The 27389-nt window shown below is 50.9% G+C and overlaps 1 protein-coding gene across 1 annotated transcript in view; it reads right to left on the reverse strand.

Annotated features, from left to right (window-relative positions):
• Nucleotides 1-22853, reverse strand: part of NDUFA10 (NADH:ubiquinone oxidoreductase subunit A10) — a 37223-nt gene extending 14370 nt beyond the window's left edge. The window contains 10 exon segments of the mRNA XM_005892248.3: nucleotides 2360-2468; nucleotides 7535-7620; nucleotides 9800-9854; nucleotides 11682-11761; nucleotides 13622-13743; nucleotides 15358-15444; nucleotides 15960-16154; nucleotides 16157-16174; nucleotides 16889-17057; nucleotides 22697-22853. Of these exon segments, the coding sequence (XP_005892310.2) occupies nucleotides 2360-2468; nucleotides 7535-7620; nucleotides 9800-9854; nucleotides 11682-11761; nucleotides 13622-13743; nucleotides 15358-15444; nucleotides 15960-16154; nucleotides 16157-16174; nucleotides 16889-17057; nucleotides 22697-22735 (960 nt within the window). The 5' untranslated portion in view covers nucleotides 22736-22853.
• Nucleotides 22854-27389: the final 4536 nt, after the last annotated feature.

A 27389-nucleotide genomic window follows, 5' to 3' on the forward strand; every position in this document is an offset into this window, starting at 1 on the left:
GACACTGTCCTCCTTTGCTGGCACGCGCTCCCCTTCTCCCACGGGGACTGTCAATGCCCGCTTGCCCGCAGCTTTAATTCCTGAGAGCCCCAGTGCCTCCCGCAGTCACCACGATGCTGGCGCGGCTGCTGCACCCGTCTCCCACATCTGCCAGTGCAGAATTCAGCGGCGTGGCTGCGCTGTGCTAGTCTTCCTGCCGTTTATGAGGAGTGGCAGTGGCTTTTCACTTGCATTACTGACATAAAGTTTCCTTTTAAAATAAATTTGTGGGGAAAAAAAGGTACCACATTTTTTTAATGTGAACGGCAGGGCACCTGACCTGCAGCTGTGACCTGACGGGCAAGGTGCCGTTGGACACTTGAGTAGGCACCTCTGCTGACTCGGGTTCTGCAGGCGCCAGCGCCTTCGTGCATTTACTCTGTTTGTTAGTTCAATGATTTATTCCGCTAAATGTTCACTGAGTGCGTACCAGGCGCCAGAGCTGTCCCAGGCCCTGGGAACAATGCTGTGCGTGACACAGACAAGAATTCCTGACCTCAGACAGGCACTGACATCAGAGTGGGAGGAAACAGAAAATAAACAGAAGGTAAGACAGAGAACCTTAAATGACGATGGCAACTGCTGGGGAGAAAACCGAATTCCCAGAAGAGGGTAGGGCAGAGCCGCCGTGAGCTGGGGGAGCTGAAGCTCAGGTCTTGGTCATGGTCCAGGAAGACCTTGCCGAGAAGGTGACAGGTGAGCAGAGGTGGGCAGGGGCGAGGGGGGTGGATGGGGTGCTGGGGGAGAACCGTACAGGTCCACGCAGGGATGCAGAGTGCAGCTCAGTGCTCCTGGGACATTCATGAGGTAGGAAGGAGGCCCCTGCGGCTGGAGCAGAGGGAGGTCTCCAGTTGTCGAGAGGGCTCTGGCTTGTCCTCTGCAGGATACAGGGAGGTAAAAAGATGGGTGTGATGTACTTGGTGGGAATGTCCTGGTCTCTGGTTAAAAAACAGGCTGTACGGGGAGCGGGCAGAAGCAGGGCAGTTAGCTGGGAGGCATGCCAGTGTGGACCAGGGCGGTCACTGCGGATGTTCTGAACGGTGCTCAGACTGCGGACAGAACCAAGAGTATTGAACTTTTATATTCTGTCCAGCCTGTACTGGAAAGTGAGAAAGAGGTCGGCTGACTTCTGGGTTTCTGGCCTCAGGAGCTGGAACTCCGGAGCTGGGCGTGGCAGGATGAGCTCAAGCAGGAAGGCCGCGGCCACCACGTGGGGCAGCCCTGATGCCAGGCTTGTCAAGGCTGCTGGGTCACCACGTGAGGGGCACGGACAGCACTCGGGGGCAAGGCCCCTGGCCCGGCAGAGCAGCGTGGAGACAGCAGGTGTGGTGACGGGCCACTCAGCCCCCTACCCACGCCCGCCAGCTCCTCTCAGAGGACGTGAAACACAGACGCGCATCCGGAAGAAAGAAACACGAACCGCAGGGACCTCGAGCGACAGCTTTACACTTTCATGGTCCTCCCCAAATATCTGTGCTGAAAGTCACTTCGAAAGCCACCAAAGAACTTACTTAAAAGCGAATGCTAAGTATCTCATGTAAGAAGGAAAGCAGTGGATGTCCTCGGGCACCAGTCAGTGCTGTGCCAGCAATGTGCAGACACAACTCAGAGAACTACAGTCACACAACAATGCTGAACTCAGATGCCAACTCGTCCGTGCACTGACCGCCCTTGCCCAGAGACTCCCATGGACAGAGGAGCCTGGTGGGCTACAGCCCATGGGACTTGGAAGAGTTGGACATGACTGAGCAAGTAACACACGTGAGCACTGACCGCCCAGCTTGAAGTTCTGATTTAAATACAGTTATTCTGCGCTTCTGCTGATAACCAATCACAGCCACTGCGGACATTCTCACTATCCCACTGGAGCTGTGACTCAGGAGTGATCACTGCCGGCCAGGTTCCAGCATACTTTCAGCCCCGACGACTCTCCACGCCACTCTGAACGAAGCCCATGGACCTGTCCAGCTCTCACGCCTGCCCTCGTCCTCCCCAAGGGCGCCCGTGCACCCTAGGCCTCTGCGGAAACGCACACCTCCCCTCCTTGAGGATGACACACTGTGACGCCAGGAGTGAGAACTGACGGGAAAGGACAGAGAGAAACTGAGGAGCAACGAGAGGCCGGCCCAGACGGCTTCCCAGGAGAGCAGCGCCCTGCGTGTGGCCCTGCTGCTGGAGGGGCTGCACAGCAGAGATGAAGGGGGACAGGAGAATCACTTCAGCGAAAATGGAGCTTGCTCACGGAAACAGACCCACAGACAGCACGCTCCAGAACTGACTTTGCACAGGCTGTCTGACACCCACTGCTCGAGGGCCTTACCTCTGTGAACTCCTGGAAGACCTGGTCACTCTGGTGGGCACCGACGGTGACCTCTGGGAGGAAGACAGGGATGGATGTGTAATTCAGCACCTCCAACTTATCCTGAACCCTGGAAAGTCAGACAGATGTCAGACAGACCGAACATCAAAATCAATACAGTAACATCAATAATCAATACAATAAACTCTGGAAAGTCGGACAGATGTCAGATAGACCGAACATCAAAATCAATACAGTAACATCAATAATCAATACAATAAATCCAGGAAAGTCAGATGTCATACAGACCAAACATCAAAATCAATACAGTAACATCAATAATCAATATGGCACACAAAACACCAAAGTCAATACAATAAAGTAAGCTATTAGGCTGATTGTTTAAAATATCCACCCCCTTCACCTCAGAAGCCAAACTTTCCCCAAAGAGCCTGTGGGGCTGTGGGAGCCACCCTCCCAACACCACTCTCAGGACAGACGGTCTTTTAAGAGTCCCACGGCCACAGGCGACTCCCTTTGGGGAAAGGACACAGATGTGAAAACATGAAGCAGGACCTGCATGTGCTCTGAATACAGACACAGCAGGGATACAAAGGTGAGAGCCAGCACCACCTGTTACAGGGCTGCTCGTGTGGCCAGCGCCCACGAAAAGCCTGCACGACTGATGACGCCTGAGGGACCGAGCGGAGAGCCACTGTCGTCGCTGGAACGCCACTGCCAGCTCAGCACTCTGCCTGGGGGCCCCCGCAGTGTGGGGACCAATTCCAGGAGCGGAGGCTGAACAGGGCACGTGGAGGAGGCTGGGGCGGGGAGAGCCCCGCGGGATGCCTCCTGCTTTTCTCAGCGCTGAGACACACCATCAGAGGACTCATTCCCTGTCTTGCCATTTTATTCTGAATGCTAAAATGTTTATGCTTTGTTATAATTTGCTTACTTTAAATTTACTCTGACTATAACTACTAGAAGATGAAAAGCATTTTGAGTGCTTTTAGGAAGAAATGTTAAGTCTCCTTTCTTCAGGGCTCAAAACCAAGAAAATGATTATTTTAAAAGGCCCTTTTCCCATTAATGACTTATAATGGCAGAAGATGCCTCCGCTGAAATGGCCCAGATGGAAGCTAAGTGGATCTGGCTCTCGGCCACGCTGTGAGGACCTTGGGTGGGCCCGGCTCCTCCTCCCCGGGGACCACAGGGCACTGAGAACCTGCGACAGGCCGCATGCGAGTGACCGGAGGCGGAAGCCTGCCCCAGCATCACTCGCAGGACCGACAACGCTGTAACCAGACACCGTCCCCAGGGCACGCTGCTGGGACGACTGCTTCCCTAAGTGTGCTCACATGGGTGTCACTGGTCGTGCACACAGCTATCACATACACTCAATATGAGCGTTTTCTCTTCCTTTTAACTGTAAACTGGTTTACAGAATATCTTTCATAAGCCTGTGTCAATAAAGTACATGTCCTCACTTTAACACAAATGCAATTATTCTATGCTTATTATATGCTGATGTGCTCAGTCGTGGCTGACTCTTTGCGACCCCATAGACTGCAGCCTGCCAGGATCCTCTGTCCACGGAATTTTCCAGGCAAGAATACTGGAGTGGGTTGCCATTTCCTTCTCCAATACTTATTATATAGTAAGGATATTTTTTAAGGTGATCTCACTGTAAACAATTTCAAATAAAAATGAATCTTGTGTTTTTAAATATTAATAAATATCAAACTGGGGTATGATTTGGTTTTGTCTATAGTTTTGAAAACCTAAAAACATACTGAAGAACTGAAAAGAACAAACTGGCCTAGGAACGCGTGTGACAGAGACCAACAGCGCCATCTACATTTAATCTGGAAGAACTACAGTTCACATACCCCCTTACAGAAAAGGTGGTGTTCAGTCACTAAGTCCTGCCTGGCTCTTTTTGCAACACCACGGACTGTAGCCCACCAGGCTCCTCTGTTGCTCTGCCCGTGGGATCTGCCAGGCAAGAATACTGAAGTGAGTTGCCATTTCCTTCTCCAGGGGATCTTCCTGACCCAGGGATTAAACCCACCTCTCCTGCACTGGTAGGCAGATTCTTTACCACTGAGCCACCTGAGGAGCTCTCAAAGAGGGTGTATCTTTGAACAAATATCTTCAAACCACTTTTGAAGATTAAAAAAATAATCTATAGAGACTGTTCTACCACATACTCAGCCTTGTGTAAACTGCTCATTCACTCTGAGCTTCCGCGATGACTAAGCAAAGCCCTTGGAGCCTCTCTCCCGTAAACCCAACTCTGGGCCTCCAGAAACTACAGACACATTCCAGACTGAAGATAAGCAGGGGACGGACACAACAGGACACATTTCATGACTCAGGAAGCTAAAGCGGTGAAAGGAAACATTCTGTTCACAGAGCATTTAGTCTAATTAAGGAGAGTCAAACACTGACAGAACATCCCCTTCACATCCCAGCCCAAAGTGTCCCCGTGAGAAGACAGTGCGTCCCCGAGGCTGATTCACAGAACGAGGTGCTCTGCCACGTAATTTCAAAACAACAGTGAGGCAAGAAGGGAAAGAAAAACAGTAAATCATGACTTACAACTCAACTGTTTCCCAATTAACGGAATGCTTACACTTTCTCCTAAAGCATGTCCAAAGCTATCTTTTAGCTTCTCCTGAGCGGCAAAGTTCTGCATGAAACCCTACAATTCTGATACCAAACGCCTACCCTCCAGTTTCGTCGCACTGGAATTCCCTTGGAAAGACAGCCTCCAGAAGTCGTAGAAAACACACGTCCCTGTGATGAGGCAGCAGGGGCAACAAGGGAGCCCCAGCTCCGGAAGAGGTGGGCCCGCAGCCCTGCATGGAGAAGGCCCGACTGGGAACGCGTCTCCAGCACAAAAATGAAGCAAGCAGGGCAGCAGCGGTCAGTTACGGATTACGGACATGAACACAAAACACTATCAAGGTTGAATAGGTACTCACACATACATGATTACACACAACACACGTTCTGAGACGCACAAAAGTGCTCTAAACCAATAATCTGGTCAGATTCTGAACAGAATGAGTATAGCTGGAAAATGGCAGGTTTACTGTAATTATCTTAGAAAATGGTCATAATTTTGCTTGAGTCGCCCACATTAAGAAATGGCACTTAAGTGAAAATAAGCAGAATTACCGTTGTAAATTGTTATGAATTATCCTTGGGAGGCAGAGGAGAAAAAACTGGGATGAGGAAGAAGCAATCCCGTTGAAGAAGCGGTAAGTCACCCACATGGCTCAGCCCCGTTGATGAAGAAGCGGTAAGTCACCCACATGGCTCAGCCCCGTTGATGAAGAAGCGGTAAGTCACCCACATGGCTCAGCCCGGCAAATGTCAGGGCTGGGACAGCACCGTTTTGTTTTTCTAGTACTCTGCCCAGCAGGAGCTGGTATGACAAGAATCATGCATATGCCCGCGTCAAATCAAAGTCTGGAAAAGTCAGAGGGGCGCAGGAGAAAAGAAGGCGCACAGGGCGAGCCTAGGAAAATGCTCAGGCCCTGAGGGGGTTACTGGGCAGGTGGGGAGGCCACAGGCTCAGGACACCCTGCATCCTGACGGCAGAGGCAGGGCAGACGATGAGGACTCTGAACTAATTCTGGGAAATGGAACCTGGATTCACGCCTCGACAGGCACGCCACAGAAAGGTTCTGAGAAAAGGGAACACGGGGTCACTGTGACACTCGTGAAGATTAGCTGGCGGGCAGGCACACAGGGATGGGTGGGATGAAGAACAATGAATCGAGGAGCGGAGATCCAGAACCAGGGCCTGCGGCCCCACCCTAGCGGCGGGACCTGGGGAAGGGGCGGGGTCAGGAGGGAAAAGGCGGGTTTAGGCAGATGATCCCAGGGGATGAGGCAATGACCCCACCAGGACCCCAAACAAAACCTCCCCAACCATATACAACACCCTAACAAACGCAAAAGACCTGGAATCACACGAACTGTGTTCTCAGACCACAACAGAATTAAACTAGAGCAATATTTATAGCACCAAATGCATATATTGGAAAGGAAGAAAGATCTAAAACCAATCACCTAAGCTTCTACCTTAGGAAACTGGAGAAAGAAGAGCAATTGAAGTCTAAAAAAAGCAGATTAAAAAAAAATAACAACAAAAACTGGAATAGATGTCATGGAAACTGAAAATAAGGAAACAGAGAAAATAAGGACTTCCACAATACAGGTTCAAGTGTGCAAGCTGGCACACATTTTCTGGAGAACAATTTCAAAACACACAGTAGCCATAAAATGCGTTCACATAATCTGACCCATAACTCCAGTTTCATACTTTAGAAAAGTAACCTGAAATGGAATAAAAATAAGTACAATATGCTCATTACTGTTATTATAAATATGAAGAAGTGAAAATAACCCCAAAGACTGATATTAAAGAAATGAAAAGGACTGTGCCTATATTTCAGAGATCAACTTTTTCTGTAAAGGGCCTATGTATGGCTTCATATATGTACCTTGTTTTTCTTATAATCCTTTAAAAATGTGAGGACCATTATTGGCAGCTGAGGCCTGGATGGGCCCCCAGGCCATGGTCCCCCACCGCTGACTTGCTTCTTTCAGAAGATTTATGAGGCATGAGTAGCCATTAAAAAACTGATTTTAAATATTTAACAAAATAGGGACACACTCTTATTAAAAGTTACCGTACAAAGACATATGCAGGACAATTTTTATTTAGAAATACAGGAACACACAAACACTTTAAGAAAGATAGGAAGAAGCCGCATTAAACTCTGACACCTCCCACAATGCGGGTCCAGCCTGGACTTGGGTTTCATGGCTCTGACCTCCCCGGCTTGAGCCCACAGCGCTCCTCCCCGTTAAACTCCTCATCGCACACTCGCGCCCGGCCTCCTGCCCTTGCCCACTCACAGCCCCTCCAGAGCTCGGCCTCCCCGCGACAGTCTTCTCCCCACCCCTGGGCAGCACCCCGGACCCGGACCCGCTCCTCCCTCAAGCCTCCAACACGGCCTCCCGCCCTCGCAGCCACTCTGGACTGATGACCTGTCTCTCACCTCACTCTGAAGACAGGAGCCACCTGCGGAGAGCTCTGAGAGCCCAGGTCCTGGCCCCCAGGCCTGCCCCACCCAGGCCCCTCCCCTCCTCTCCCCACCCCGCCCCGCCAGAACTCACAGCATCCTCAGTTTGTGCAACTTGCGGTCGTTCTGATCCAGCCACGGGCCTTTGTCGTACTTCAGGTACTCAATATCCTCGACCACCTGCGTGCAGGGATTTAACAGAGGACTTAACAGAGAACATTCAGCGCACGACAAACCACAGACCCCGGCAGGAAGGATCACGCCCTGAGGGTCAGAAAGAAAGGTCTGATGGTCAGCCTTCAGTGAAGTGGGGGGGGAGAGGTGAGCCCCATGCGGGCGCCGGGCCGGCTGAGCCCCGGTGGAGTGGCAATTCCCCACAGGCTGGGAGGACGGGGCAGGCCTGGGCGTGGGCAGACTGGAGAGGGCAGGGGCTGGGGCGCAGAGGGGAGCCAGGCCTCCTCCAGACTCATTTCCTCCCACAACTTGACTCCAGGAGGCAAGCTCATCCACTAAAGCAGCAACAGGACAAGAGGATGCACACAATTCCTAGAGCTCCAAGAGCCCACACTCCTCAGCCTGCAGTCTGGACAGCCGGACCTCCCAGTGGGCCGGCCTTTTCAAACACATTCTCCCCAAAACACGCCAAACTCAGGGACTTCTTAAGGTTCCAAGAATGTGAGCACATTCAGTTATGAACTCCAGTGATAACAGTCTCGGGGAACACGCACGACTCTTCTGCCCAGACCCATGCCATGTAAAGCCTCTGCCAGAGGGACAGAAATAACCTGAACACAAGGAAACGGACATCACAGACAGAGCAGCCTGGAAGGAAACGAAGTGCAGCCTCGTTTCCAGGCAGAAAGAAGCAAGCCTAAGAGAACCCCCAGAGCTGGGCCAGAGCCTGCCTGGACCGTGGGCCCCCACGCCCCTGCTGTGGAGAAAGGCCGGCTCTCTCCCCACGCGGGGGAGGCGCCGAGGCTCTGCTGTCCTTAAAGCAGCTGCCTCTGCTAAGCTGTCTGCCGTCACCATCTACTCCTCAACTCCAGACCAAAAGCCTGTACTTTCTTTTAGAATTTTTAAACTTTTTAAAATAAGTTATTGGCTTCCCTGGTACCTCAGCTGATAAAGAATCTGCCTGCAATGCAGGAGATCCCACTTCAATTCTGGGTTGGGAAGATCCCCTGGCAAAGGGAAAGGCTTCCCATTCCAGTATTCTGGCCTGGAAAATGTGTATAGTCCATGGGGTCATAAAGAGACAGACATGCCTGAGTGATTTCACTTTTCAATTGATACTTAATATAAAATGAGGGATTTTTTTTAACCAGATGATGCTGATTCGCCTCAACACCATGTAAGAGATAACCCAGTCTCCTCTACTGTTATCACCGTTTAAAGCGCTGACTTTTCCAACCGTGGGCACAGTGCACCTGTTTCTGGACTCTGCTCTGTTAAACCGCCTATTATCTCCTTTATTAATAGCGCAGTGCCTTCATTACCGTAAATCTGTAATATGTTTTTACACTTGGGAAGGAAAATGTTATTCTTTTCCAAAAACTGTTTTTAAGCTGGAGGATACTGTCTTACGATGCCCTGCTGGTTTCTGAAGTGCAACACGGAGACTCATCTGTAACCGTGTAAAGCCCTCCCAAGCCTCTCCCTCCTCCCTTCCCGCTCCCGCATCCCACCCTCCAGGTCGTCACAGAGACAGGCTGGGCTCCCTGTGTCATACGCCACCTTCCCACCAGCTGCCTATCCAAATGTTTTGATTACTCAAGCTCTCCTGAAAATGGCAGAGGGTGACCTGCACCCACTACTTTGGGGAAAGCTGGTATCTTTATGTGGTCGACCCCAAACAACACGATCCAGAGTCGAAACCCAAGCCTGACCTGGAGGTGGGCCTCCTTGTGCGTGGACAGTGGTTCCTCCACAGCCTTGATGCTGTGAGGCGTTGCCGTGTTTCCTACTGAGGACCGCACGCTGTGCAGCAGTGTGGGGTTTACTACTGAGAAAATCCACGTAAGAGCGGACCCTCGCGGTTGAAACCCCTGTCGTTCAAGGGTCAACGGTCTCAATTAATCTTACCTATTAACTAATCCAATGTTCAATTTTACCATAACCCAAAATTCCTTGCATCTCCACCCTTTCATAATTTTAAGATCCTAGAAAGTGAATACCTTAAAGGAAAATCAACACGTCATGCTCAGAGAAATGTGATGGGAGGGGCGAGGCACTTGTATCAGATCACGAAACACAGATGCTTCTAACATCAGGAGGAGCCGAACTCATCACTTGATTTGCAAAACCCCTACACAGGAGTTAAATTTAAGAAAAATTATAAAATGTTCAGCCGTTTTCTTACCTTTTCTGCATCCTGAGCTTCCCATGCACTGTACTGTAGAACCTCACATTTCTCACTGTAAGAGGAAACGAGATGCTTTCCTGTAAGTCTTCCCAGTGGACGTCACTGCACAGACGAATACCTGACGCCAGGCGCCCACTCTAAACAGAAACGCCCGCATTCTCTGAACTGGCTCTCAGGGAATGGCTGGCCAAGAAGGGCAAACCTGAGGCAGGGCTGTGCCCAAGGCTGGATGGTAGTAGCAGCAGGCCTGTTTTCTGACCCTCACCTGACTGGACCGCCCCCACCGCACAGGCAGGAGGCTGGTGCTTACGGGGCAGGGACACGGGTCAGCTCCGCGGGCACGCAAACCTCCACCGGCGGCAGCATGCATCGCAGGAAGCACAGGGCCCCAGGGCCGCACGGGCCGCACGGACGGCAGCCGGGGGCGGCTCGGGAGGGTGGGGCAGATGGGGTGGCGGAGGGACACGTTACTTGAGCTGCTATAATTTTGGGGAGCCCAGCGTCTGACCATCTGCCCTGCTGGGCGAGGATGTGAACTTTCTTGGCTCCACAGGGGATTCACCAGCCACCAGAGAGCAAGTGCGGGGCTGGGTTCACCTCCTAGGAGGGGGCTGTCTGACCTCCAGCAGGACGCAAAGCAGCCCCTCAGGAGCCCAGGCCCGTGTAGGGGTATGAGCTAACTCCCCACTCAGCTCGCGTACAGAGCATGCAGGAGCGCTGGACGAAGCAATGGACACTCAGAACCCCTGCTGGACACTTCACCAACAGGAGGCTCTGGGTGAGTTCTTGAAAATTAAATGCCAGGTGCAAGAAAACCCTTATTTCATCTGTAAGCCGAATCTAAGACTTCCTTTCCTGACAGCACAGCTCAATGTCCTATTTGGGACTGGCTGGGGAGCCTTTGCTCAGCAGTGACTTTGCAGCTAGAAGATCACCACAAGGAATCTTTGGAACTGAGAGTCTAGGGCCGGCCACCTCTCCCTGACACCTCTCCATGCCCGCCCCGGCAAGATTCACAGGACTTTCTTTCTGCGCTTCTGGCCTTGAAAATAGAGCAGCAGTCTGCTTCTACTACCCATGAGAGAAAAGCTGACCACAAGGAAGCACTGGTTTACGGCTAAAAAACTGCATTCTAATTCAAGACCTTTCTTCCAAAACTGCTGGACAACACTCTGTTCACAGTTGCGGTTACTTTGAAATTTTAAACAACGAGAGCAAGACATTTTCAGGCATCAAAAAAGGCTGACGCTTTCTAAAAGTCTGAGAAATTCTGCTAGAAACCTTAACAGCGTTACGGAAACATCCTAACTGTAGCTGGACGTGAGTGACGGCAGGAAATGACTGCCGTGTGCCTGACACACGAGGGCCACAGGACGACTGGCCAGAGCGCGGGTGCCCCGTGCCGTCAGAGGGAGGGAGAAGCAAAGCTGCCAAGGGCCAGTGGTGTTTCCGCCGAACCCAAAGGCCCCTAGAGCAACAGCTTTCAGAAGGGCCGACAGGCGCCGCTGAGCCTTCCCAGTCACAACCACCGAGTCCCTCCAGACACCCTTTCTAGGTAAAAGGGCCACTCAGCTGCCACCGAGAGTGAAAACATGAGTTCTCTAACGTTAAAACCTGTCACCGAACATAGCTTCATCTCACTTCTACTATCAGAATAGCCTAAAGATACGACAAAATAAATACTGGCTAAATTAATAAAACAAACCAACTCCCAGCCGACCAAACCAAACTGAAATGTCTGCTGTCATTCTTGCTTATAAACGTCAGATTAAGGCTCCCCAGACGAGATGGAGTGAAATGAACTAGAAGCGCTCCCGGGGCTGGGGGCCATGTGTGCAGAGCTCCATCTGGCACATAAACCCACCGCACCCCGGCTCACCTCATCTCAGGCAGGAAGGTCCCCTTATAGGCATTCTCGATGTCCTGAAGGTAGGCGGAGGTGATCTTCATCTCGTGTGGCTAAACAAAAGCAGAAAGCAAACGTGGGAAACGTCTGTGCTTATGTAAAGTGTGAGACAAGCGACCAACACGGTGCTCCCAGGACAGCCGTGTGGGGTGCTGCAGGGACGGGGGTGACAGGAAAGAGCTGCAGTGCCAGTTCCAACAGTCCCCTCCTGCCGCCCAGAGCACGGGAGTCCGCCCAGGGAGGCCTGGGCTGCGGCCTTCTCTTCCCAGACTCTAAGATGTGGACTGCGCGCGGCCGCGGCGCCTCCTGTTCCGGGAATGAGAGGTGGCAGGCCGCAGCAGGGGAGGGCCCGCCTCTCCCCCATCCTCACACCCCGCTGTCACCAGCTGTCTCCCCACCCCGCCCACCTCCTCAAGCTCACTTCCCTTTCACATGAAGCTTGCCAAGCACAGAAATGTAAACTTCCAATCGTGAGCGCAACTCTCCACACTGAGAACCTTAGTTTAGCAGTGCTAAGGGCTAGGTTATCTTTCCCCATGTTCAAGTTTCTTCGTGGCGTCTGCATGTTCTATTTCCCTGTTTACTATTAGTATCCGCCATAGGAATACATGTCTAAAAATGACATAATGTTTCTTTGATAAAATGTCTCCTTTTCTTAGACACAGTGGTAGTTTTAACTGGTGACGGTATTCATCAAGTACTGGAAAAACAACAATGTTAATAGATCTAATGTGTTCCTTGAAACTGTCTCTTAAATATTGCTACCCAGATAACAAGAGTTATCTAGAGAACTGTAAATATTAATATATAACTTCCTATTTCTCAATAAATGTCACTTTAATAAGCAAAAGCGTTCCCTAGAGCAATAATTAAATACTCTGACTTGTAGTTCCCATCTTTGGCCACCAGATGGAATGTTCTCCAAAGCACAAAGCACACAGCACACTCGGGAGTAAAGGCTCCAAGGTGCAGCCAGGCCACCAGCAGAGACACAGGTACCCTGAGCACGCGCAAACTGATCGGGGGAGCAAGAGAGTGACCACAGGCTCCTTAAGCCGCATCGAGAGCGCCTGAGCATCTCTGCTGCCCTGGAGAGGACCAGCCCTGAGAGGCACTCGCTGAGCACCCATGTGAGCCCCAGTGCCCAGGACGGACCCTGGGACAACAGATACACAGGCAAGTCCACACTGACATCAGTGTCAAAAAGACAGTGTTTCCTCCCATGAAAAAACACCCTCAGCAGGACTGATCTTTCCAACAAGGACTAGCTGTAAGGGCGACGACGGGCCTGGCCACCATGCACCTCGCCGGTAGGACCAATTTCAAATCGCAGGGCTTCCAAGACCAACTGCCTCAGCACCACTAAGGCAGTGAATGGACGTGTGTGGAGATCCCTCTCTGGGGTCACAGAGTCACTGAGCAGGAGAAAGAGGACAAGGGGCCCAAACCCGTTAGGTGTGAGAGGTAAACTCAAAGGGTGTTAGAGACGACTCAACCTGCAGGAAGCGACAGAGCACGGCCATCAAGAGCAGAAAGGGAGGCCGCGTCAGGGGGCACGCCCGCCCTCAGGGCGCCACGTGTGCAGACGACACAGGTACAGGGGGTGAGGGCATGGCACACCAGGGCCAGGGGGCCCCGGGGAGCAGGGGCAAGCAGGGGGCAGCAGGGCCGCCCGCAGCCCACCACACTGGGACCTGGGGGACGGCACGTGCACACCCAGGTCCCGGGGAGCAGGGGATAAGCAGAGGGCAGCAGCGCCGCCCGCAGCCCCCCATGCCAGCACCTGGGGGACGGCGCGTGCATGCCCAGGTCCCATGGGCCCTTCAGTGAGTCAGTCCCCACCACGAGTAAACACCACCACCGTGAATGCCGACACCCAGGGAGGCGGGTCTAGGACAGGAAGGCTGAGTTACGTTTCCCTTCTTCTGGATCCGGCTCTGGACCTCGGGGACCGGCACGTCCACGTAGACGACCACGTGGGGGGGCAGGTACTCACAGATGGTGACCTTCTTCACCTGGTTGTAGTGGTCCACACCTGGGGGGAGAGAAACGCCTCCTGTCAGCCAGTGGTCCAGACAGCCTTCAGGCACATGTCCCTCTCAGATTGAGGGACAAAGGGGCCGGCAGCTCTCAGAGCTGCGTGTCAACCAGCAGCCGCATGAGTCATGACCGTGACTGCCGGCTACATGCACATCGTGCTGGCTCACAGCGCCCGCAGCCGCCCCCCCACAGCAGGGCTCCCCCCATCACCACAGACCACAAGGATCAGGCCACAGAGACCAGCTGACTACCCCACAGTCAGGGGCTTTCCTGGTGGCTCAGTGGTCAAGAACCTGCCGGCCAATGGAGGACATGCCGGTTTGATCCCTGGGTTGGGAAGATCCCCAGAGGAGAAATGGCAACCCAATCCAGGATTCTTGCTGGAGAATTCCATGGACAGAGAAGCCTGGTGGGTTACAGTCCATGGGGGTCTCAAAGTGTCAGACGTGACTGAGTGACTAAATAACAAGAATCCAAAGTTAGACACTGGGATTTAAACCCAGCCTAGTAACACTTTCACTTCACTTCAAGAGTTCTCTGCAGCCCAGATCTGCACATGCCTTGGCTGCATACAAGGTACAATGGGTAGCGCCATCGGCCCGGTGGTTAGCCCCACTGGCAGGTGGGTCCACTCTATTCCCCTACAGGCTCGCCAAGTGCGCATCCTGGGTGCCTCAGGCCCAGCTGGCCCCGCAGGTGCTCCACTGCCTGTTGCGGGTCTTCCTCTTGTGATGCCCCGTCCAACCCCAACTTCCTACCGAGGGTCTCCTTCTTAACCTCCCTTCCCTGAACACATCCTTCAGACAAACGATCTCAAACGGAACCACACATCTCCCTTGCCTAAACCCGAGGGGCTCCCCTGTGCGTGCCTACCCCCAGCCCCCGGCCCCCCTCTGAGCCTTGCCAGCGCCCGCAGCGCATGCCACTCCCTTGAGGGCAGCACCGTGGCCTAACCAGGGCTCCCTGCTCAGGGGCGCTGCCCCTGAGACCCCATCTCCACGCGGTCAGCCGTTCCCCAGGCTCCCTCGCTCCTTGTGGCCAGGCTAACTGCAGCCAGGAGCCTTTTCCCTTGTCTACTGGCCACTTGTCAGACCTTCAGCACCGCCCACCCGGTGCTACTGGCACTGAAAGCACCAGAACAGCATGTGGGCGCGAAGGTGGCCTTCCCAGGGCCAGGAAGGGCCGTGGTGGCTGCAGGCAGGAGGCTCCAGGACAGGCCGCTCAGGGAGACCGTCTGCTGGGGCTCTCCAGTGCGCTCTCATGGGGAGAGATGACTTTAGGAGGGACAGGGCGGGCAGGGACTGGCTTTCCCTGAGGGAAGGCGGCCTTCCCAGGGCCAGGAAGGGGCCGCGGTGGCTGCAGGCAGGAGGCTTCAGGACAGGCCGCTCAGGGCGACCGTCTGCTGGGGCTCTCCAGCGCGCTCTCACGGGGAGAGATGACTTTAGGAGGGACGGGGCGGGCAGGGACTGGCTTTCCCTGAGGAACGGCATCATTCATCTACTTATTAACAACAGACGCTCACAGAACGTGTACCAGCTGCAGGGTGGGTCTAGCAGGACCTTTACAAAGCCACCCCCGTGCCCACAAGGCCAGCCTGCCGCCGACTCACATTGCTTCCGGATGAAGCCTTGTCGGTACATCGCCTCCAGGAAGACAAAGTCACTGTAGATGGAGCGCTCCAACACCACACCCTGTCCTGTTTAAAAACATGGAAACAAAAATCAGAATCAGAGAATAACTGCAGCAGTGAAAACCAGTCTGTTCACTTTAGAAATGGAAAAAAATTATTTACAACTCCATTTCCATACCAAATATTTTCAAAAGAACACATATCATATATGCACTTCTAAGCAGAAAATCATTTTCTAAAACTAGAATACTCATCCACTTCAGAAATAGAATGTTCTGTTTTGCTCTTTCGCAGATCCAACAGAAACATCAGCTAACAGAGAAAAGGCACTGGTTTTTGAACTGTAGACTCCCCGCCCCCACCCCCATCCTGCCCCCATCCCAACCGCTCAGTGAGACCCTGGGGTCAGCCCCCACCACACCATCGTGGATCTCAAGTATGATCTAATTGGAAAGCCAGAACTTGCCTTGTCAAATACCCCTTAAAAGCAGCTCTACAGAGAGGCAATCTAGGACCGAATTCCGGAAGGGGCCCGAGCGCAGCCTACGCCCAGCAGCCGTCCGCCGCGCAGGGACACGCACCTGTGCTCAGCAGGTGCTCCAGGGCATCCGCGTACTGCAGCAGGCGGCTGGCGTACAGCCAGGCCTGCAGGCGGTAGCTGTTGCCATCGTTGCTTTTCGGGTCGTCGTAAAACTTCTCCAAACTGCAGTTGCCACTGAACTGCACAGGCAGGGGCTTCCCGTCCCCTGTGGTGCTGTCCACATAGTGGATCCCGCCTCGGGAAAGTGCTTCAGGCCTGAGGAGACAAGCCCCCAGACGAAACGTGACGTGGAAACGTCACAGCCCACAGGGAGCAGCGGGGACCCAGCTGAGCACCATCCCTGCGGCCGGTCAGCTGAGACCGGGGAAAGGTACCCTGATGCCTGCGTTCCTGGTGTGCAGAAGGGAGCGCGTGAGACCCTGGAGACACATGTGCAGGGGCGGCATGAAGCCCAGGGCTGATGACAGCAGGTCCCCCGCAGCCTTGTGTGAGCTGCTCCCGAGAGGGAGAGCTGCCCCTACGTGCGGGCGTCCGCTGCCTGCATGTGGGCACTGGCCTGTCAAATACCAGAGAAGGGGCTCGGACAACACCGGCCCAGAGTCAGAACCGTGGAGACACCTGCCTCTGCACCAGGGAGCTGCGTGCCACCACTTCCTATGAGGGCACGTGTGCGTGAGTGAGGGGACCATCGGCCCTGCTCCAGGGGCTGCTGCACAAGTGAGACTGCTCGTGTTAATGTGCTCAGCTTACACCACCAACATAAAACCCCAGTCCAAACTCACAACCGGCTTGGGCTTCAAAGAGTTTCCCTTATCTGGAAGACTAAAAACAGCTTTTTCAATGAGTGTTTCAAAAACGTAAAATACCTACCTTAGGCCAAATTCTATCTACTCAAAATAAAATCACACCCAGACAAGGAACTGTTTACCTGAGAAGACGCTGTTATTCTGCATAATAACAAGTTCATACCTAGTTTCTCTGCTATTTCTTTCGCAAGCTTGCTTTTTCCAGAACATATATTGCCATCTACAGTTATCAGTTTGCTCTTTTCTGTCATCTTTTTGGTTGCTTTTTCACCAAGTATGTACGCCAACGGGCCATACTGCAGCTTGAACTGGACACTTGTATGAATTCCTCCCTGAAAAACACACACCAAACATCACCACCATAGGAGCATCGTGGTTATTGCAGGCATTAGCAACTTTTAGATATAAATGCCAAGAAGACCCTCGGTGACAAAAGAACCAACATCAACATCTTTATAACCTATTTGTTTAATTACCATCTCCTAGTCCCACCCCCAGCATAAGTTCATAAAGGCAGGATACTGTTTTGACTACTGCTAAATCCTCAGGGCCTGGAACAGGACACATCTACCTTGTTCATTAAAAATTGTATGTGTGTATGTGTGTGTGTGTGTGTGTGTGTGTGTGTGTGTGTGTGTGTGTGTGTGTGTGTGTGTGTGTGTGTGTGTGTGTGTGTGTGTCTGTGTGCTGTGTGTGTGTGTGTGTGTGTATGTGTGTGTGTGTGTGTGTGTGTGGTGTGGTGTGTGTGTGTGTGTGTGTGGTGTGGGGGTGTGTGTGTGTGTGTGTGTGTATGTGTGGTGTGGTGTGTGTGTGTGTGTGGATGAATGAAAGAAAGGTAGGATGGAGGGGAGGTGGGAGGAAGGGGACAGAGAACATTTCTTTGGTTCAGGCCTCAGTCTGTGGAACAGGTTATCTCATGTTTTTAAACAGCTCCCGATGTCCTCAAAGTACTTGAAAGCTAACAGACCTAAAACTGAAATTCAGCATGACCAGACCCCCATCTGCTCCCCTCACAAGCTCCCCTCCACCACCCACCAAGCAGAACAAAGGCAAGAGTCACCTGTGACCCGCTCCTCCTTCCTCCAGCTCCATCACCACACACACAACCCCACTGACCCCAACCCTTAAGTCTCTCTGGCCAGCGGCCCCTCCCTCCCCTCGGCACACTGACTGCAGCCATCTCACATCCCTTGTCTGTAACGCAAAAGCCTGCTTCTCCTGTCTCCAGCATGCAGATCTATTCTCCACACTGAAACTCAAACACCAAGCCTCGCCACTGTCCCCCATCCCAACCAAAAAACCCCACAGATCAGCACAGGGAGGAGCTGGAATGCCCTGTGCAGTACTGGGCTAGAGCTAGAGACATTGGTGTGAACTCATGTCCAGTTCACTACAGACACAGGGGGTCACACAGGGAAACACTCAAGGACACAGGTATTCAGAGGTGCGTACAACGGACTCCCCTGCTCTGTCTGCCAAGAGGGCCTAGAGCAACAACACCCCAGGATCAATTATGCCGAGCACCTAGATCTTGGTTTCTAATGCTGTTCTCCACTCAAAGGAGCAAGGGCTCCCGGGAGAAATGGCTGATTCTATGGCTACCTCTTGCCAGGCCAGGTAGTAAGGAAGTGTTCACACACACACCAGGAGGGGCAGGCTGCAGGGATATAGGAGCCACCTGAACGAGTGCCCAATGGCCACAGCTGGAACAGCCTGAGCAACACAGTACAGCTGCACTGAGTTTTAGCCCGAAATACAAAACAAATATACACAGTCCATACTGGTATAAATATAGAAGTGTGGAAGAGAGACAAGCCTCCCACACGACAGAATTCCAGATAATTCATGAGGATACTCTGCCCTGGGGACAGAGAATAATCCCCACTCCCTGGGTATGGGCTGCACGCAGTGACTTCCCTCCAAAGAGGACTCGACGGAAAGCGGGGAGAAAGAGCAACTTCACAGCAGAGACGCTGCCACTGCCCCAGTCAGGGGACTAAGGTCGACAGTGACAAGTCACATTCATGGTGTACCTTGCACAGTACGTGAGGAGGACGGCACTTGACCTCTGTGCTCTTCCTCCCAGAACACACAACCCCAGTCTAGTCATGAGAAAATATCAGACGAGTCCCATCGAGGGAGAAACTACCTGCCCAGTACTGCCCCAGACTGCTGCAGTCCTCAGACACAGGAGAACCTAAGAAACCCTTGCGACCACAGGAAGCCAACGGGCAGAACGATAGGTATCACAATGCTCCAGAGGTAACGCCTGAAAAGACAAACCACCCAAAGGCCCATCGACAGGAGACCAGTTTAGTAAACGGCAGGGCAGTCTCCGTGTTCCCAAGGTCTCAAATCCCAACAACCAAGAACCTAATTCACTAAGCAGCAGCCGTGTGCCAGTAGGTCAATCATTGATTCATTCAGCAACTGTTTCTTGATTCCCGTACCATCCTGTCCTTTTCCTAGACAGGATATGGGGATACGGCAGTGACTCAAAAAGATCCCACAGGATAACAAAGCAAAAAGAAATTACAGAGTGAGTGCTGCAGAGGGAGCACAGTGCATGGGATGGGATGTAAATTAAAACGGATGGTCACAGAACCCTTAGAGATTGATGTCTGAACAAAGACTGGAAGGCAGTGAGGGAACTAGCCACATGGACATCTGGGCAGAGGAACAGTGAGCGCCAACGGCCTGAGGCTAGAGCACTGCAAGGGTCAGCAAGGCCAGAGTAGCTGGTGCCAAGGGGACTGGATGGGGAAAGAGCAGCAGAGGAGACGAGTGAGGGGGTTAATCACATTGGTACCTTGCATCCTGGAAATCAACCACTCTTGCCCCTGGAGAAGGGAAAGGCTCTCCACTCCAGTATTCTGGCCTGGAGAATGCCATGGACTGTATAGTCCATGGGGTCGCAAAGAGTCGGATACAACTGAGACACTTTCACTCACTCACTCCTCCAGACTACCTCTGAGCCATGTGCAAACTGTTCCTTCTCCATGTCCCCAACCTGAAGACACCACAAGCTGTGGCCCAGAGCGGGTGCACAGCAACGTCGTAGAAAGCTATCAGTCACTCTGACTCCAAAATCTTTCCAAAGTGCTTTTTTACATTTATGATAGTCTTTCTGTAATTTCCTATCCTCAGTCTCATTTTTCTGCTCTGTGGAATCACATGGAATAGTGATCTTTCATAACACATTTCCAATTTCTTCAATTATTCCTCAATTATTAGGTTGATGAAAAAGTAAGTGCGGTTTTGGACAGTGAATTTTTTTAAATGATTCTAACTAGGCTCAAACACATCTTTGTTAATCAAAATAGGAACCATTACAATCAACATGTTTCTGCCAACAATATATAAGTTTGTTTATTCCTATAGGTTAAAAAATCCATGCTTTGGGATTCAATGAACTCTTGGAAAGCATTTTCTGCCTCTTGCTGGTTGGGGAAGTGTTTTCCCTGCAAAAACTCATCAAGGTGCTTGAAGAAGTGGTAGTTGGTTGGCGAGACGTCAGGTGTATATGGTGGACGAGGCAAAACTTTGTAGACCAATTCGTTCAACTTCTAAAGTGTTGGTTGTGTGACGTGCAGCCAGGCGTTGTTGTGAAGAACTGAGCCCGCTCTGCTCCCCAGTGCCGGCTGCAGGTGCTGCAGTCTACTGTGCATCTCATCCATTTGCTGAGCATACTTCTCAGATGAGACGGTTTTGCCAGGATTCAGAAATCCGTAGTGGATCAGACGAGCAGCAGACCACCAAACAGCGATCATGATGTTTTTTTGGTGAAAGCTTGGCCAAATTTGGGAAGTGCTTTGGAGTTTCTTCTCAGTACAACCACTGAGCTGGTCATTGCAGATTGTTATATAAAATACACTTTTTGTCACACGTCACAATCAGATAGGGAAATGGTTCATTGTTATTGCACAGAATAAAAGATGACACTTCAAAATGACGATTTTTTTTTGATTTTCAGTCAGCTCATGAGGCACCCACTTTCTGACCTTTTTCCCATTTCCAATTGGCTTCAAATGTCAAACAACCACAGAATGGTCGATGCTGAGTTCTTCAGCAACTTCTCGTGTAGTTGTGAGAGGATCAGCTTTGATGATCCTCTCAACTGGTCACTGTCAATTGCAGCCATGAAATTAAAAGACGCTTACTCCTTAGAAGGAAAGTTATGACTAACCTAGATAGCATATTGAAAAGCAGAGATATTACTTTGCCAACAAAGGTCCATCTAGTCAAGGCTATGGTTTTACCAGTGGTCATGTATGGATGTCAGAGTTGGACTGTGAAGAAAGCTGAGCACTGAAGAATTGATGCTTTTGAACTGTGGTGTTGGAGAAGACTCGAGAGCCCCTTGGACTGCAAGGACATCCAACCAGTCCATCCTAAAGGAGATCGGTCCTGGGTGTTCATTGGAAGGACTGATGCTGAAGCTGAAACTCCAATATTTTGGCCACCTGATGCGAAGAGTTGACTCACTGGAAAAGACCCTGATGCTGGGAGGGATTGGGGGAAGGAGGAGAAGGGGACGACAGAGGATAAGATGGCTGGATGGCATCACTGACTCGATGGACAGGAGTCTGAGTGAACTCTGGGAGTTGGTGATGGACACGGAGGCCTGGCGTGCTGTGATTCAAAGGGTCACAAAGAGTTGGACACGACTGAGTGACTGAACTGAACTTCCGATGGCTAGCCACTGAGCTCGTCTTCCAGGCTCTTGTCTCCTTTGCAACTTCTTGAACCATCATTGCACTGTACGTTCATCAGCAGTTCCTGGGCCAAATGCGTTGATGTTGCAATTTGTCACCACTGCTTTATGACCCATTTTGAACTCAAAAAAAAAAAAAAAAAATCACTCAAATTTTCTTTTTGTCTAACATCATTTCCCTAGTCTAAAATAAATGTAAAATACACAAGAAGTAATGTTATTAGCAAAGAAACATAAAGTGAGAAATGTGCATTAAAATGATGTATAACATAACCACATTTAAGAATGTATTTCAACAATGTGAAATGAAATTACTTTTGCACCAACCTAATAACAAGCTGCATACTCTTTGCATCCTATTCATTTTCCTCTGGACCTACTGAAGTCCATCTATATTCCCTGCAGGGAGTGATGTTCAGGATGGACACAGTCACAGATGGGTCCATCTAGTGAGCACCCCGCAGCAGAATAGTACCCGCTCTATCCTGGGGCTCTAACTTCCACTAATGCAGGGAAGTATACTGGGTGTTAAACACAACTATCTCTCTCTTTTTCTTCTCTTTTGCAGCCTGAATTATCTCCTAAAGACATTTATATGACTTTTTAATAAGACCACTGCACTGTTCTGTTCAATAACCTTTGCTCATCAAAATCCTAAGCACAGAGGTCAAGTCTCTACAATTTGCCACCAACGTTCCTCCAGTCACTAGGAGCCACAGAAGCTAAGATGCAGTCACTGTCATAAACTGGTTTTCCTGACACAACTCATTTTGCTTGTCTTGCTGGCTCTGCGAACAGTGTCATTCCAGAAGGTCTCCTAATGCTTCCAGATCGGACCTGAACGCCTTCTGCCATTTCTGCTCTCCGTCACTCACCCCTTACCGGCCATTGACAGCGCCGCCTCAGGAGTTAACGAGTGAATGAGCGCGCACGCCCCCGGCTCCGGCTCAACACACCTGTTCACTCGCCCACCCCGCAACCGCTGTAACCTGGCTTTCCCCTGCCGGGCGGCCAGGCAGCCCATTCACCTCCGAGCCCCACGTTCTACTTGGAGCTGAGAGAAAATGGCCTGAAGAAGCTGGCGGCTCTTGCAAGCTCTGCCCTCGCAATGCACGACCAGACACTTCAGAGGACAGTGGGATCCACCGCCAGGAAGGGACCTGGGAAGCCCGGGGAGGCGAGGAAGGGGCGGCGCCAGGAGGACAAAACAGGTTCCCCCCCTCCGCCCCCTGCAGCTCCCGCCCGCCGCCGGCTCACCACGCGCGGTGGGACAAGTCTCAGCAGCCTCAAGGCCATGGCTCCGCTGTCTGCACCGACTCAAGGACCCGAGGGGACGCGGTCGCGACAGGGTCCTCTCCCGCTGCCGGCGCGCCGCCGTGACGTCACGGCTGGGGTGTCCGCGCCGCGCCTGACGGGAATGTTCCGGCGGCGAATGCAGGCGCACAGCGCGCAGCCGCGGGCTGGTCCGCTAGGGGTCTCCCTTGGCGTCCGCCTCGTCCCGGCGTCTTAGGGCCTGCCCGCAGCCCGAGTTCTGAGGGGTGAGTTCTGAGGGGTTGTCCTCCCGTCGCCCAGGTTCCCAGGGGAGGCTCGACCGCCGCCTGGATTCTGAGGGACGGTCCTCTCGCCGCCTGAATCTTAAAGGGAGGCCCGCCCGCCGCGGGTTTTGAGGTGGCGCAGTGTGGGGAGCTGAAGCCGCCCCGGGCCCGGTAGTTACTACCGCGCCTCACCCGCGTCCAGGGCGCACCCCACCCTCCCGACTCCCCAGGGCTGCAGGGCAACCCAGAGTCATCTTGAAAGTGTCTCCGCAGCTCACAAACCACCGGAGGCTAGGAGGGCGGTCAGCGGGTGAAAGGAGGGCCGGTGTGAGAGCGCACGCCGGACAAGCGTGATCCTCAGAGAGGCTCTCAACGAGGGATCGGGAACAGGATCGCCCTTCCCGGCCCACGGGGCTTGAGATGATTTCTTTCCTACTACACTTGACATTTGAAACTTCTCACAAGCCTCACCCTCCTCCACCTCCTCCTCCTCAGGCGTATTGTTTTTAATACCCTAAGTGTTGTTTAACATTCATTCGGTTTTCAGCTTTTCAGAATGGTCATGGAGTTGTCACAACAAATGTCCTTTCAATGGATGTGTCTCCAGTAAGAGAACTGCTTGTCCAAAATTCAGATCCCCAGCCCCCAATGCCGGAGGGTCTGATTTAGAAGATCTGGGATGGGCTCTAAAATCTGTTTAGCAAGCTTCCAGCTAGTTCTGATATGAATGACCCACATTGAGAGAAACACGGCTCTATACGTTGTCCGAGAGCTGGCTGGCCGTGTCCAGATCCTGCACCACTGTGCCCTCAGCCCCAAGCAGACTCCTCACACAGCACAAGTGTGCCTCAAATACAGTTAGATGACCAGGTGTGACCAGGTAGCCCCAAGCCATCTGGCCCGGTGGAGTCACCACTTATTACCCAAGTGCTGGCTCCACATTGTGATGTCTAGAAAGCCCCATGTCCTTGCCAGTATGTCTGAGAAGTTTGGGGTGTGGGGGGTGAGGGTGGGGACGCCTCCCTGTCAGGTTCTCTGGCCTTGTGCCTCTAGCCAATTTGCATAGTCACTCCAGTACTTGGTTGTCTTTCCTGCTTCACCCAAGCAAACACACACCCTTCTTATCACTTCCCAAGACCAAGTTCTGTGTTTATTAACTTTGTACTGATGGCATAGTGAAAAAGAGAGCAAGATCTCAGTGGAAACAAAATAACCTTAAGTTAAATATCACTGTCCTGAGGTATCACTGTACTAAGTTTTCTCAAACAGCATGTGTGTGTGTGTGTGTGTATGCGCGCGTGCACGTTTTGCACACACGTGCATGCAAACACAGACACAATCATGTCCGACTCTTTGCTAAACCATGCACTGTAGCCTGCCAGGCTCCTCTGTCCAAGGGATTTTCCAGGCAAGCATACTAGAGCTGTTTGCCATTTCCAGCTCCAGGAGATCTTCCTGACCCAGGCATTGAACCCTCATTTCCTGCATTAGCAGGCAGATTCTTTACCACTGGGGCCAGCTGGAAACAGCTCCCCCAAATGGAATCACATGGTCAGTCTCCTTGGCCCCACACCCACCACTCTATTTTGGGAACTGCCTTTCTGTCAAGGGCCTTTCCAGGCCTGGTCTCCTCTTCTCCCTGGTTCCTGCGTCCAGCTATAGATCATGAGCAGGAGATGGTGTCCACAGGGGCAGACCTCCTCACGGCTCTTAACCCTAATGTTTATAATGAATATTGTAGGAAGGCATGGTTTGTTATATATAATGTTTCCCCAACTACTTTTTTAAAACCAAACCTTACTCAGTTACACAGAAATACTCTTGTATGTAGAGTAAGTTGAGCTGTTGGTGCACAGAAATAAATGATATGTTCGATGTCCCTAATAGTAACACGTGAATATTTGTTCTGGGATCTGGACAGCCAGCCACAACCAGGTGCTGCCATTCCGTATCCAGAAACAAGGAGAGAAAGCAGTGCGCTTGGGGATGTCCCTTCCAAAGGAGCTCCATTTATGAGTCTCTAGCCTATCTGTCCAGCTTCAGTTGGAGCAATTGTATAATCACTTAACTACAGCAGTGAAACCAAATGAGCAGAAGTTCAATATTAGTTTATAAGAGAGAAAGTTGGATTTTCTGGATCAGTATGAGATACTTTGAAAACAACAATACATTAAGGCCCCTGCACTTGAATGAGTTCTGTTCTGAGTCCTAAGACGTTTCTAGATCCAACCAGGTGAGCCTAGATACCCAACTAACACAATTGACTAATACTGTATTGTAATAGCTTTATAATACTTTTCACAATATATAAAAAACAAGCAAACAAAAAGCATGTTTAACCTGACAGCACACACAGTGCCTTGAAAAGTGCAATAGTGCATACTAACAGCTGGCACGCAAGGGCTGGCATGGACTCAACAGGCAAGAAGAGCTACTGACTGGAGGAGAGAGAGGAGGTGGGAGACAGTAGAACTGGAGGATCGTCAGCAACAGGAGATGGAGGGTGAGCTGCTGCTTCACTCACACATGACATGGATCACACAGGTTATGGTTCCTTCCTGGATTCAGTTCTATCCAGCCTCTTGGAAAAAAATGATCCAATGATGTCTGGATAGTACCTCTTTTTCTCTTCATAGATGACACAGTAGCATTGGATTGCATTCTGAATAGCTGCTGCAACCTTTGTGTACAGTTCTACTTGTGTGATTGGACACACAAACAAATTGTTGAGAGTTTGCAACTTGAATGTTTGTATGTAGGGGACTTATTGTAACAAAAATATTATAGCTGCATTATCCTGAAATCACATAAGGTGCAACAATTTACTAATTGCTTGATAAAAAATATCTATAAAAACCTATAGCAAACCTCATACTTGATAGTGAAAGACTGATGCTTTCCTTCTACTCTTTCTAAAATAAGAAACAGGCTGCAATATCTGCAGGCTTCCTTGGCGGCTCAGCGTTAATCCACCTGCCAATGCAGGAGACATAGGATTGATCCTTGGGTCGGAAAGATTCCCTGGAGGAGGAAATGGCAACCCACTCCAGTATTCTTGCCTGAAGAATCACATGCACAACAGAGGAGCCTGGTGGGTTACAGTCCATGGGGTCCCAAAGAGTTGAACACGGTTGAATGACTAACACTTTCACTTTCAAGGCATAAAGATTGGAAAGGAAGAAGTAAGACTATCTGTATACATAGGTAACATGTATTGTTTATGTAGAAAACTCAAAGCAACCTACAAAAAACTCCTACAAAAAATCATAAGTGAATTCAGCAAGATTTCAGGTTACAAAATCAACATGAAAATCAACTGCATTTCTATATACCAACAGAAAAACAAGGGGAAACAAAAAGAATGCAATGCCACTTATGATTGCTCTAAAAATGTAATACTTGGGTATAAATCTAGCACAGACATACAAATCTAGCAAAGACATACAAATCTAGCAAAACATACAGGATATGTATGCTGAAAGCTACACAACATGAGAAGACTCAACAGAGAAACAATGAGAACTCTACCCCAACTGATCTGTAAGTTTAACGCAAGTCCTGTCAAAATATCAACAACGTTTTTATTGATGTAGATGAGCTTGTAAATAAAATTCACTTGTCCAGGCCCTAGAAGAGCAGCAACCATTTGGAAAAGGAAGAGTGAAGTGGGAGGGATCATTCCTCCACTGTTGAGGATTTACTCTGCATCTACGTTAATCAACACCATGTGGTCCTGACAGGACTGACACAGAGATCAGAAATAAATCTGCACCAGTATTGTCAACCGATGCTTTCCAAAGATGCAATGCAGCTCAGCAAAGGAATGACAGGCTTTTGAGCAAATGGCATTACAGCAGCTGGACGTCCATGGACAACAAACCTTAATATGCCCATCACGCCTTATACAAAACTGACTCACAGTGGATCATGGCCCTTCATTGCAGGGGCACAGCTATGAAGCCTTAGAAAAAAGTCATAGGATAAAACCTCCAGGACTTAGGATTAGGGAAAGAATTCTTGGGCTTGACATCAAGAGCATAATACACATGAATAGACAAACAGACCATGGGACAAAATGAGTCCAAAAAGAGATGAGAATAGATAGATATTTGGTTTATGGAAAGGGTGATTTTGCAGAGGGCAAAGCATTGTCTTTTCAACAAAGAGTGGGTTCTGGTCAGTTTCATATGCATATAGAAAAGAATTAATGCTAACCCAGATCTCATACTGTAAATAAAAATCATTTTCTGATGGACTATAAATCGAGACAAAGGTGAAACAGCAAAGCTTCTGGAGTTACCCAGGAGAATATCTTCATGATGTTGGAATAGGCAAACAATTCTCAAGTGGAAGATAAGGTGTTACTACCATCATAAATTAGACTATAGAAAAACTGTGCTGCTTTGAAACCTGGC

The sequence above is a fragment of the Bos mutus genome, chromosome 3, assembly GCF_027580195.1.
Source record: "Bos mutus isolate GX-2022 chromosome 3, NWIPB_WYAK_1.1, whole genome shotgun sequence".
Classification (NCBI taxonomy): domain Eukaryota; kingdom Metazoa; phylum Chordata; class Mammalia; order Artiodactyla; family Bovidae; genus Bos; species Bos mutus.